General features: G+C 39.6%; 1 protein-coding gene across 1 annotated transcript in view; it reads left to right on the plus strand.

Annotated features, from left to right (window-relative positions):
• Positions 1 to 14,637, plus strand: part of ghrhrb (growth hormone releasing hormone receptor b) — a 43,016-nt gene that overhangs the window by 13,572 nt on the left and 14,807 nt on the right. Inside the window, exon 3 of the mRNA XM_042482690.1 lies at positions 9,805 to 9,912. Coding sequence (XP_042338624.1) covers positions 9,805 to 9,912 — 108 coding nt within the window. The remainder of the gene's footprint in view (positions 1 to 9,804; positions 9,913 to 14,637) is intronic.

A 14,637-nucleotide genomic window follows, 5' to 3' on the forward strand; every position in this document is an offset into this window, starting at 1 on the left:
GTTTTACACAGCTGTCCTGAGGAGAAGTGTTGGGTTATGTGGGTCACATCCACACATCATACTAAAGTGTTTTGGGCAGAACAGGTGAGAGCAGTATCAGGTAGAGGTGGGAAGAAAGTGCAGGTTTAAGGATTGTTATTATATATTTTATGCTTTATTTCCATTTTTTGGGAGACTGAACTGTTTACTGGACCGCATTGCAAAAGGAAATATTGCACATTGTATTACTCTCAGTTAATCTGTTTAAGTGTGATTTTACATCAGAACAGTTTGTTCAAACCACCGTTGTTGGAAAAAATGCAGTCTACATGTTGACTGAGCAGCACAGGTGAAGCTAATGACAGTCATTATGAGCAGCCTGCACAATGCCTCAGCCCTGCAGTTAGCACACCTTAATCAAACTAAGCCATGGTGATTAATGGCATTGCTTCCACCTGTGTTTGGCAGTCAGCAGGAGCACCTCAAGAAAGGCCTAAACTCTCCTAAATTTGAGGCTTGTTTTAGTGCATTTTAGATGCTATCTGATGGGAAAAGAAAAAATGGTGGCAAGCATTTTCACCAGCGAAGCCGACACAAGATAAACTTTTATTGCTGCCCAAAGACATTTGAGAAATTGGATTCTTAAACTGCAGGGTGATCAGCTGATTGAAGACAGGAGTGGAGGTAAAATTAGGAGCCAGGTGATGGAAAGCCATGCCCACAACACACAGGGGAGGAGGAAACATGACGGAGAACACAAGGAAGGTGCCATGACAAGACGTGCTAAATTTATATTTAATTTTAACAACCTGACTCAGTTGTTTCCCTCAGAAGGAAAAAGTAACAAAACTATTAGAATTCAACAAAATAATTTGAGGTGTGGATGTTAATTTCTTGGTCTAAATTGTTGAACATACTGTTGCCTTAACTTATTTTAAGTATGAAAATTCAGATTTTTTTGACAGGGCTTTTTAAAAGGGACCACAACTAACAACTACTTCTACTTTTGATAACTGAGAATGTTTTGCTGCTTGTACCTGTTAGGCACTCTCACAACTGTCAGCTGCGGCACATCTAGAGAAATGGTGGCTTGCTGTGTTTTTTTTTTTCCGCGTGCCAGCAGCAGAAACAGATAGTGGAAAAAACAAAACAACAAAAAAAGTACAAGTAAGTAAAAAGTATAAGAAATTTACCCAAAAAGTTATAGTAAAAAAAAAAACAACAACAAAGAAATGGCGTGACAAAAAAGTGCTCATATTTAATAATAATTCTATAAAATAATGACATTTTCCAAATTCACAAATTTGCTCAAAAGTTGCTCTTTGCCCTTTTCCAACAATGTTTTTAAAAGAAAGAAAACTCATTTTCTCAGGGTTCAAAGGTTTAAATAGAAATCCAAAGGCAGCACAAGAAAACGGATGTTGATCCAGGTTTTAAAGGGTTAATGTGAGTTTAATTTATTAGATTTTGGTAACTGGCAGCTGAAATGTGTTTTTTTTTTCTTACCCTTCTTTTTTATTCACAACACACACATGCAATCATTGTTTCAGAGGTGTAACATAGGGTCAGCCATGCAGCGCCTCTGGAGCTGTTTGGGGGTTTGGTGCTCAAGGGCACATCGGCAGTGCCCTGAAGGCAAACTGGCACCTCTCCATCCACCCGTCCACACACTATACCTAGTCCATATGGGGACTTTAACCCCCAACCCTCCACTTCCCAAACCAAGTCCCCATGGACTGAGGTACTCCCACTCCATGGATGTGAGGTCAAACAGGTGCGTTTAGGAACAAGATCCAACTGCAAATCCATTCAGACTAATTCATCAGGATTCATCGAGAGTGGAGGAACCCATCAGATGTGATGAAATAAAGGACAAACAGATGGGAGGGGTGAAGAGAGGCGGCAAAGGACGATACAGCTCATGAAAGAATGAGTGGAAAATGATGAGGCCTCGTAATGGCAATGCTACAAAAGAGTACAAAATTTGCAGTTGTTGGGTTAAATTTGTCTGTGGAGTACAAGAAGACAATAAAACAGGTAGAAACATACTCACATATACACATCTCATTCTCATTTCTCCTCCAAAAGTAATCAACAACTGTCCACTGCAGAGAGAGAGGGCAGATGTCTGGTCTTCTTAGGGATAATTACCTTCACACCTCCAGTCCCGAAGGAAACACCATCAGAGTAGAGACGTGGGAATAAAGTGACAGAGAGGAAATGATGAAGTAATGCAAGAGTAAACCGAGAGAGAGGATTGACACTCCTGTCCATTTTTAAAGGGTATCTCCAATTAGACTCACAGTGCGCAACAGGCAGCTTTATGAATGTATGGGTGAGAAAGAGATAGAAAATGTATGTGTGTGTGTGTGTGTGTGTGTGTGTGTGTGTGTGTGTGTGATCACCACATGGTTTTCACACTCTGCTGTTGACATTTCCACAGATGATTACACACCATGACCGTCCTGCCCTCTCTATCTCCTCGTGGCCTTCTGCGATTGTCATTTTCATGGCTAATTATAAAGACCAAATACCAGCGGTGGAAAGCAACAGAGTACAGTACATTCACATATTGCAGAAATGATAGGTCTCCTAGGATATCAGAATGAATCAATAGCAGTATTAATCATAGATTAATTGTTTGTCAAGCAAAAATGCATTTTTTTAAAAACTCTGAAACCTGGGAAAATTGGCTTGGTTTCTTTAAAACAAACAAACAAAAAAAAAAAAAAAAAAACATAAAAAATGATTTTGATTATGTATTTGAATATGTTTTACAGAATTTTTAAGAACATTTTTTCCAGGTCATTCCCCTCTTTGTTTGTTTTTGTTTTTACTTTTTTCTTTGTATTTATTTTTGTTTGTTTGTTTCTTTTTTCTTTATTGCTAATTTTCTAGGTATATTTATTGTACTTTTTACCTTTTAAATGCTTATTTTTAGGTAATTTCTTCCTTTATTGCCTTTTTGTAAAAAAATCAAGCCATTTTGCTCAGGTTTCAAAGGTAATTGTAACAGCCAAAACACAGCATTAGACAAATAGGTTTCATTGCAAAGTAATCTTTTTTATGTTGATTTTGTATCAGTGATGTGATCAGATAATGTCTAAAAGATAACATTATTAAAATTCACCAGATGTGACGGTTGGCACACTTGTGTTCTTCCTTGTTAGTGTATTGATGTCGCCTACATAGCTAGCATAATGAGGCATAATCCAACGTATTGTTTGACCTCAGTTGACAAATGAGTCAATCATTTATTCTTCTGCATGTCTGAAAAGACTCCAAAGCTGTTCTTTTAACTTGACTGGAAGTTCCTGTCTGTCCTTCTCCTTCAGACTTGTCCTTCCCTCACACTACCTGTTCAGAGTGACAGTTTGCACAGTCCCTGTCTGACAACGTGTGATGCTATTTCTAGCACATCCCTGGGAACTAACACTCTCTTCTCCCTGTTATGTGGCATTCTAAGGAAGCAAGCAAACAAGCCAACAAAGGGGAAAATTGAACCTGGGCTCACAAATATAGGCAGTTACAAAGGTAACATATTTGACTTAAGATTGGACGCACAATACTGGGGGAGTTAAGCTCCACGAACACATTCTCATCCTACCTTGTCACGTGTCGCTACTCTGTCAGTGACCTTCTGCATCTGCTTATGACGTTAATGTTGTGTCCGCTCCGGGATGCCATTGCCTCAATGTCAACAAATGCACACATTGGGATGACGTAGCACGGTGGTTAGGTGTGGGCAAATGAGGCACATGGTAAGATGTAGAAACAAAAACCTCACATTCAAAGGAACTCTGAAGATCCTGCTTGAAAGTCAGTTGTTCGTGGGACCCATCCACCTTCCTTTCATGCCCGCCCTATAACCTGACGCAGCATTGTGTACACACGCAACTGGTTCTGTCCAGATGAAGTGATGGTGCTCGTTGGTTGCATGTGGATGCGCTTGGTGCCATCTGACCATCTACTGGCATACCATAACAATACCAGTTCTGTCCGGGTGCATTTTGGGTGTATGCAGAAATTGGCAAATAGCGTCACGCTCATGCGCCGAAGACACTGACACAGCAGATGTATTTGATGAGTTCAGAATGAGAACTGGCTGGCTCCATAGCAAACAAACACAACTTTATATTAAAAAATATATCAAGATCTCACAAAAAATATGAGCAGAAACTATTAACATTGCATTGTGTGGTGGTGGCACAAAGTTTAGAAAAATACGGTGTTCTCTATTTAATTAAGTATATTTGTGATGCAGGGAGAGAACAGATGGCTTTAGACACTAAAGCAACAAAGTCAGGTTTTATTTACAGTTAAAATAACTACGTTTGTTACATATAAGATGTCAGTTCGTCAAGTAAGTACATAAAGGACGTAAGTGTAGCAGACAAACAGCAGACTCTAGGGAGAAAGTCCAGTGTTTGTTTGACCCATCCAACAATGTAACCTCCTTATGCAGACTTTCTTGCAGTTTATACTTTCTATGGGGTAATAACGATAATCACAGCTCAGAGCATAATGTCAGTGAACCGGGGAATTTGTGTGTCCACCAGGATAAAGGATCCCGAGTATCTTTTCTTTGGCATTGTGGTCATGTGATGGCATTTAATTTCAGCACATTGCGTGCCACCAGCACATGATGCAATGTTAGCAGGTCATGTTATGTATTTTTGAGGTTGATATTAATTTTTACTTTGTGCTAAGCCCGGTTCCCAGCCACCATCCCCCGCAGAGTGGATAAATCCTGTTGATATTTCTCAAGGATTTTAAGCACTGCACTGGCCACATGCTGATATGATAAGATCATGATGGCATTTACGCAGCAAGAGAAAACTCGGTTGTCACAACTGTAACAAGTTATATTTACTTTCTCCTACTGCACTCATTCAGCAAACAGTTGCAGACTATTTGCTCAAAAAATTCATCAAAGTAAATATTCACCAAAATGGGGATGTAATATTTAGCTGTTTTCTTATTAAATCCAGATTTATCATTCAGTTTTGCTTGGATTATCAGTGTCAGGTGGTAGTGGAAGATTGTACCGTTTTAGTTATAGGGACTCAGGGAGTAGAGATGTCTGCTCTCTAAACAAAACATAAAACTAACTTGATGTTTCCATAATCTGTCAAACTACACAAGCACTGTCCTGAGTTCAACTCCTTCTTTGTCGTCTCTGTCTCTCTGTCCTACTCTGCTTCTTTGTTATCACATTACATTGTTTATCAAAGTTTGGATATTGTTGTGTAAACCTCAGAGGAACCTTTGCTCCTATAATATTTGTAACAATATTACAGCAGCTGTAATGTACATGAAAAACAGAAGACAAATGATTTTTTTCAATCTAGGAAACACTGAAAAGTGAAGTATGAGGAGGAGAGTTTTAGCCAGAGGAGGAATAAAATACTGAGATACAGCCATAAAGGCAAAGAGGAAATAAAGGACATTCGTTCAGGTTGACGTTTGGTCAATCTAATTCTTATTACCGCATCATGTCTGCCTCGGAAATGAAAAAACTAAACTCATAACTTGTTACCGATGATGATTACAGAGGGATAAATCCTTTTGTGATTCTATAGTGCCCCACAGTACACAGGATTGAGTTTCAATACATCTTTCTGCCTGCCTCAGAAAGATCCAAGAAGTCAAATTCTGATGCCATCAGGAGAATCAAGTATCTTCTAAAGCAGCTCTCATGAGGCTACATGATACTTTCCCAATAAATCTGAACTTTCTTTCCTTTTTGTGCCAATTACTTCTTGGAGGAAACATCAGTTCTACCTGAACTATATTCTCTGTAAGAAACCCAACATAAATGTACTGCCCAGAGTCATAGACAGGCAGTCAGAGTGGCTGATGTGCACACAAACCCCATGACCTTGACACCAGAGACTGAGGTTCTCAAACTGAGTCCTGCCTGTGGTCAAGCACAGTGGTTAATGCTGGTGAAAAATTGTTTTATTTGAAGGGTAATGAAGCAAATATGTCATGTTTCATTGCATTATTTGCCTCTGAGTATCCTCAGTGTAGCCATAAAAAATTGCAGCCATACTATCTGATACATATTGTTGCAACTGAAGATTTTGTAGGAAACAAATGAAGTATGTTGTCAATAAAGAGTTTGCGGATTTATTGCAAATCTTGCAGATATGTGAATTATAAGGCTGTCAAACAATTAATTGTGACAAATCGGGAAGTCCATATTAACAAGATGACGCAAATCTTACCAGATTGGGAATCTAATGAACACAAAGACATGATGAACTTGTGTCTCATGATATTGACTTTTAAATGTCTTTCAAATCAGCGCTGTTCTGCTACAACAATGTGTTGTTAAAACCACTACTTACAGATAGAAGGCAAATGTCAGACTGCTTTTATTCTGTACAGCATTTGTCAGCCTGTTGACTTGCCTTAGACCTGAGTCTTCCATAATGTTGACTGGTCTGCAGTCAATTTAGTTTCATCCACAGGTCTGTGGCAATTGGCACACTCCAAAGTACTGCTTTGATTGCTTTTGGCGATGCAGCTGACATCAGTCTGATTGGCTGCACCTGTGCGCTCAGCTCGTCAGTGGTGGCTCAAATTCAAAGTACTGATATTTTAATTCTGTTTGACTTAAGTTGCATATCACTTGTGACTTAACTGAACTGTCTGGGAGTTTTTAAAGTGAAATGAACCACATAAAAGTGCAGTGGTGGCATTATTTTCCAGCTCTGCCGCAGCAGGACACCACTGCAGTGGCTTGACCGGCTTGCATCTTTTCCTCATACAAAAGAATATGTGCAAATAATCACAGCAGCTGCTACCCACATTTTGTGACAAAATTACTCACCTATAAAAGGAGTCTGAAAGCAGCATAAGAAAAGTGACATCACTGCTGGTTTCAAAGAGTTAATGTCAATGCTAATGTCATCCTCTACATGCAACAATGCAAAAAAGAGCATACTTAGTCAACATATCCGCTTATATGGTGAGAGTACAAGTCAAGCAGTGTGGGTAATCTTCTTAGAATAATGGTTTTCTGTTCTTCCCATTCTGCCAACTTGCTGTGAATGCAGCATTATACCGCAGCAAAATCACAATGTGTCTTTAAATGCACAAATTATGACACAAAATCAGCAGAGGAACCTCAAGAAGGTTTTTTTTTAATTTCATTTATAGGGTGCATTGTTTGTTTTTGGACTGCTCTGATATGATGCATGATGGAGCCATGAGATCTCATGCGTGTGTGAGCATAATGATGTTGAGGAACATAACACAACTGCCTGTCACACAGACCACTGATCCTAAACAGGATAACTGGAGAGGAGATTTATTGAAGGCATGAAAAAAAAAAACATGGCTTTGTGCTACTTACTGTTAAAGACCCGACCATTAATGTAAGATGAGAGGCAACAGTCCATTCATCCTCTGTAGCCTCCCTGTCGGTGTCACTAGCTTTATTTAGCATCTAATGAAGGGACTATTGCCACCTGCAGAGATCCTTTCACACACACTGATTCAAACACAAGCATCCTTTTATACTGTTGCACTTTAAATATGCCCTAATGGCTCTCCAGGCTTTTTGTCACCTGCTGAGCCACCAGAGCATTTACAATAACGGCCTAATAATGTGTCATTTTCAATTTGTGCAGATGAAAAAATTTCAAAGCTGTCTCCATCTTTGTGTGCAAACAATAGCCAAGATGTTGAAGAGAGTTTATTTATTTATTTTTCCAAAAAGGAGAGTTCAAAGTCAAATTTATCCAGCGAGATGTTTGCCTCATCACAGCTTTGGCAGGAGAACCTCCAGCAGCAGCCAAAAGCTGTGTTTTATTATGAATGAGTGGTGGTTTGTCTGTGCGCGCCGCTCTTTTAATTGACACGGGGCCAAGCAGCTTTGATGTATGAGGCGTTGTGGTGGCAGAGAGAGACGTGCTCCTCATTACTGTTCTCTCTACTCCTCCTCTCCACACCTCCCTCGTTCAGAGGCTGCGGGGAGAGCTTGTCAGCCATGTGAGGGGAGCAGCAGAGACAAAGTGTGGGCAGTGAGGAGGGCTGAGGACGTCACTGTAATCAAACGCCCCTTGATTTTCCTGGACTGGGGGAAACCCCATGAAAAAATAACATCAGAAGAGTTTCTGTAAAGTTAAAATGATTCTTTATTGGGTATGTGGATCTGTAGTTAACATTAGCAAGCAATGTAGCATTAAGGTCTGTTCAAGGTCAAGCAAGTCACACGCTGACTGAATTCTAAGTTCACTGCATAAAGAAACAAGTCAATAACTGTATACAGTCTGGAATATATGAGTAGCAAACAAATACTTTGCAAAAATCTCCTTATCAAGTCATTTTTGTCTGGAGCAGTATTTTTTAAATTGTTTTTATTTATTCAAGCCAGGCATAAACTGGAGAGGATTATGTGTTTGGTTGCATGCATGCTCGCTTGTGTGTGTGTGTGTGTGTGTGTGTGTGTGTGTGTGTGTGTGTGCGTGTGTGTGCGTGTGTGTAACTGTCGGATAGACTGTATATTAAGATACACAACGCATCCTTACTTACTCCTGCTGTGCAAAAATGAAGCCCAAATAAAGCCAAATTATTTTGCACTTGTAATGTCTTTTGGAGCCAAAGTCTGCGTGGTGCCAATCTGGGCAGTATTGCAAGCACACTAATTGGCACAGACAGCTGTCAATCGTGACATTTAACCCCCATTTGTAGCATTGATAAACTAATAAAAATAAATTACATCAGAAAAAAAACACTTGAACTTCTTGAAATTGCAGAAATGATCTTGGGGAAAAATCTATTTGATTTGGATTTTTTTTGTTTGACCCATGTCCCGTCTACTAACATGAAGGATGCACGGTTCAGGACCTACACTGCGTCCTTCCACCAGGAGCAATAGAAGTGTGTGGAGCTGTCATGTTGTCCATCTGTATATACAGTCTACGATCTGTACCCATTTGTGAGTGTGTGTGGAACCAACTCTCGGTAATCTCAGATGCTACTCGACCAATCAGCCTAATATTTACTGTGCACATTTATGACTGCATGCTTAAGGACCCCTCATGGTGGCGGTGATTCACAATTAGCACTACCTAAGTCCCGCCTCTTTTTGCTCTGTGCTCCAATAACAGTTGAGCAAGTTTGGTACCTGGCAGAACTTCAGTCAGCATTCACTTTTCCTATTAAACTTTGATATGAATGAATGAATAAATGAAAATGACAAAAAAGAGGGCTTTCACCAAACCTATATGTTAATCTCAAAAAACAAATAGTCAAGCAAAGTTAAACTTAAAAGGAGTACAAATATTCATATAGTATTATATTAATAGTATTTTCTTCTATCTTCTATTGTTATTTACTTATTTAGTCAGTTAATTAGTTATTGTTATTTATTATATTTATTATTATACTTTGTTTGTTCTTTTAGTATTGAAGTGAATGTGAGCAGCTGACTATGTTAATTTCCTCTGGGATAAATAAAGTATCTATCTATCTATTTATCTATCTATCTATCTATCTATCTATCTTAAAAACACTTTGTAAACACTGTTTTTAAAGGTGCTATATAAAAAAAAGTTATTATTAACATGGTGAATTGTAGTTCCAACACAGATTTAACACAATGATGTAACTTCACCAACTTTCCCTTTTCTCAGAACAAATACCATCTATCAAAGTTTTATGTTCTGCTGAGACAAAACGTGCTGGCCATATTTAATACAGCATATGCATACAGCATCTCTTTAACTGCTCTGTCTACCTGGACTTGTCCATCAGTTCCACTCATAACTACCAGGTGATAAATGTGTGATAAATGTCATCTTCCTGTCTCAGGTTGTCCGACAGCGTGGGATGATATCCGCTGCTGGTATCGTGCTGAGGTGGGACAGGTGGTCAGCGTCTCGTGTGCCAATGTCTCCCAGCTGTTTGCTAATAACCAAGGTAAATCACCTGACTCACACAGCGAGGTGACAATTGGAGGCACATGCAGCCACCTAGAGGCATAAGTGAATTACGAAGCTGCTTACAAACCCCTAAACTTCCATAAGGCCTTTCAAAGAAATTAATTATATTTTTATCATAATTTATGTATTTAAAATAGTTCTTTTGTCTACTATAGTGTTCCCAAAATCAACACACATTTTTACATTTTAACAAACAGAATTACAGTGTGTATCCCTTTGTTATTATCATATATCTTGTGATGTTGTACAGTTTTTATCCTCTTCTGTTCATATTTTTATTTTTTAGCTTTTGCTTTCAGGAATTATAATTGTCATACATTAAAAGGATTTTTTTTGTCATCCACATTTGCATTTTTTTTACTTCATTTTTTGAGCAGCAAAAATGTTTGAGAAAGTGTAGAGAAATGATTAATAATCCTGCCAGCAGTCTGAATTCTTTTTATCCTCCTGCTCATGCCTGTGCTGAATTTCGTAAATTGTTGTCAGTCAATAATCTGTCTTTAGGCCATGTTGACTTTTGGGTTTGTGAAACGGCAGAAAGAGTGTATGCTTTCTCAGTTGATTTTTCTGAAGCCAAAATAACAGGAAGACTCATGTTTTCCGACATAATGAACTTGTGCTCCATTCATCCATCTCTAGTTTACAGCTCAGTGACCAGGTTAAATTTAGATATCTCCTAGGACTGGTTTAATGCTTTCACTGGACGTTTCTCTACACGAATCATGTGGCCTCGTCTCTAGTGTCTGAGCGTGGCTGCAGAGAGTGCTGCAGTCCTCACTGTCACATGACCCCCCACCTCCTCCAGAGCCCTGTCTCATCCAGCTGGCGGGTCTAAAGAAAACAAAATACACTCAGAATCTATCATGTATCATCATATGGCTGACAGACGGATACAGATTCAGCTGAGATTGTAGAAAATTGTTTAACCAGACATTTCTGAGATGACCTTAAAATCTGTGTGTTGTCCAAAACAGCCCCAGTGGAAATATGGAGGAGAGGAATCAGAGGCAGTAAAAACTTTATCAAATCAAGCAAAAAAAATTAAATGCCTTGACTGCCTACAGAACTTCAGACTTAACTTGTCATGACCAAACATATTTATTAAGCATATCTTTATTAGAATGTTTGTTAAGGCTATGTGTTTTTGTTTTTCAAAACTGAATATTGGGTGATATTTCCGAACCCTCAAAAATTACACCCCTGTCTCTACATATCATTATTATTCATTCATTCTTTCATTACCGTAAACGCTTATCCTAAATTTAAAGTCACCAGTTAATCTGACTGGCTGTATGTTGTAAACAGCGGCACATCATAACACCATAACATGTTCCGTCCAGTCGTGTTATCAACTGGCACTGTCTGTCAGTGTATCATACGGGCATGACAGTTGCTGTTCATCCAATGGTGGTCTATCATGACACCACGACAGGTCCCATCCACCAAAGTTATAAAATGACACTGTCCGTCTGTCAATCATACGGCCATAACAGCTGCCGTCTATGACCGTTGATATAAGATACCAGTGCCAAAAGCCACCTTTCACAGCGGTATGATGTGCTGTCAGTTAAAATCACTTACAAATAGCTGACGACGTGACTTCAGAATGAGAATGAGAAACAGGCTGGGGTACGAGCCAGTTGGGTACACCAAGCGGCCACCTCCAAGGTTGAGAAAATGAAGCCAGTACAGAAGTGCCAAAAACTGTGATGACATTAATGGCCACTTGAGGCTGACTCCAAAACAGAGTCAATCCCCATTGATGTCCATGTTAAAATGCAGAAATTAACATGTTTACAAGCTAGTACAAAAAATGGTTTTGTTAACTTTCATTAATTTCAACTTTCATGACAACATCCAGAATTCTTTTTACACATCACCTGCTGACATTTTATTAAGGCCCAAAGTTACATATATTTAAGTGCAGAGGGGGTCAGTTTGACTGACAGGCTGTCCGTAAGCTACTGCTACAGTCCATGAGTTAGATCCACCCCTCGCTCCTCCAAAGCAAATATGGTCACGTCTGGCTCCATAAAAAACAACAAATCACATGCCAAAATGCAAAATTTGAGGCTTAAAATGGCGGTCAACAATCTGATGGGTGACAGCACAGCAGCTATGTCCATTATTTAGACAGTCAATTGGATACACATGCACTACCATGCATACACTAACAGACCAGTGCACCACAACAAACCACAGAGAAGCTCAGATGACAACACACACAGAGGTGGTGTGACTTCATTCTCAGCTCAGGATGCCATACTCATTAACTAAACTTAATTTTATTAACCTTTAAAAGTACACTGCAGGAATTGATGGTTTGTAAACAATATCTCCTGCACAAGTGGAAGTGAAAGTATCACTGTTAAACTTTTCACACTAGGATCAGTAGCAGCAGAGAGCATGTGCAGTATGTGGGATGCTGGATGCTAGAAATGATGCACCTGACCGACTTGGAAAGACAGCAAAAAGCAGAGAAGAAGGGAAAAAAAATCAGCAGTGAAAGTTAAGCATGTACTGCAGGAGTATCGGGAGGCGGGGGTTGCTGCTGATGACCTCATAACTCAGTGTTAGTGGGTTCCTGGACCCCACTGGATTTCCTCCTCCACAGACACCCAGATAAGTCAAGCGCTGTAGCTGAGATCCAGCCTATCCAACGGGAGGCTGCATACAGAGAAAATAATGAATTGGAAAATCAAAGAGTTCACTGTGAGAGCCAAGAGCATGAGGAAGGAATTGGCGCTGCTTGTTAAGCACAGTGGTTTGAACACTTGCACCCTCCCCAGAGCTTCGGCCTCCAACCTTTGTTCACATCCAACCATTCACCCGCCGACGCTGTGGCTACAGGCCGTTATACTGAAGCTAATGCAGCTAGATATCGGCAAAACCACCCACGACTCAAACCCCCACACTCTTCTCGGCTGCGCTGAGGAGCCGGACAGGCAGGCTCACATCATGGAGCTGAAATCTGTTGTTTCACTGAAAACTTTTCATCCTCCGTCTTAATCACACAGAAAACCTGATGACCTTGAGTGACTCATGACCGCCGTGGAGCTCGGTGTGCTGAGTGAGCTCCGTCATTCTTACTTCAGGCCATGGTGAGAAAAAGTGGCTGCAAATGTGCCTCATTTTAAATCATCATCTGCAGCCTTCACCTGACCGTACTGCGGTCAATTTTTACCTAGAGCTTTTAGGAAAGTGAACAAAGTAAATCTGATACTGTCATACTTTTGCTTTACTTTTGGATACACTGGGAGCTAAGGTCAAACGTCTCCTTGACCCAGCATTGAGCTAAGTTGTGTGAATAATAGGGAAAGAAACTTTGATATCTTCTTGACTCATCATGCTACAATTTTATCTCCAAGTCTAGCTTACTAGCACTCTAACTTCACTTTCTCTGGTCTAGGCCCAATTAAGCTCTATTATTATTATGCCTAAAATCTAATTTTCACACCTGTAAAGTGCATTGCCATCAAATCACCCTGCCAGTAGAGCCATACAGAAGATTTACTGATTGAAACAGATGTTTGCACAGCATATTGATTCCAACAAACTACCTCAGATATGTTGAACGAGCAGTTTGACAGCAAACAGTGGAAAGTGGAATCACATAAACTCTGCAGGCTCTTAAACTGCCTGACTGAAACACGTGAACTTGCAAATCGCCTGAATCCCGAAGGACTGATGGTTGGTGTTTACTGAGGCTGCACAGTATTTATGAGAGTGAGGAGTGTGATTGTACAGGTCATGCTGCCCCACAGCTCCATCAAACAGCAGTTTGGCCCGCTGGTATCATACATTGTTTCACAGGCTACATATATATTGATGAACTAAATATTTACTAATAATTACTAAAAATGTCTTGTTATTTGATTATTTATTCTAAATGGTGAAAATCTGACAATCAGAGGGACAATCTGGATCATAACTGTATCAGTGACAGAACAAAGAGAAAGACTCTGATTGTTTCTGTACTTCAAGAGACTCGCACACATGCACACCTACAATCTTGAAAATTTTATTTTTCATATACAGAAACTATAAATATAACTTTATATAAAAAGCTTATTTAAACATTGTTTGCCACAACATGACCATCTTTACTACTTTACTACATTGATCAGTGTCTTGTTTCTTTTGTGGGTTTTTTCCCTCTTAGAATCAGTTATGGATTTAAAGTCTCATGTTTACTTTAGCAGCTTTTTAAACACAAATTATATATTTTAACCCTATGATTTATAGACTGAAACCCGCCTCGCTCTTCCTCCTTTCTTCATGCTTGGCCATGCTTGTTTAAAAAGGTGGAGAGGCTCCACTGCAGTCCACTTTAGATGATGTCGAACACTGTGATTAGCTTTTAGGCATCTCATCAAATAAGCATTTAGGTTGATGACAGTAATCATCGATCTAGACATCCTAGAAAAGTAGTGTTCATTGGAATGGACGGGGGATCTGAACACATTGAATCCTCACCACCTGTGTCTGGTAATTGGCCAGGCTTGTTGTTGTTTAGTGTGTACATGTGTATGAGTGTTCACATGTTGTGTGTCCTCTTCATAGGAGGTGCGTCTCCAACTGCTACCGTCATTAACAGGCAGATGGATTTTATGTGCCGCCCATTGAATCTTAATAAGGAGCAGTGGTATTATTTCACCTCAGAGAAAGAAAGAGTGTCGGTGTTTATGTGTATACATGTGAT

This window comes from Plectropomus leopardus, chromosome 3 (assembly GCF_008729295.1).
Source record: "Plectropomus leopardus isolate mb chromosome 3, YSFRI_Pleo_2.0, whole genome shotgun sequence".
NCBI classification, from domain to species: Eukaryota; Metazoa; Chordata; class Actinopteri; order Perciformes; family Serranidae; genus Plectropomus; species Plectropomus leopardus.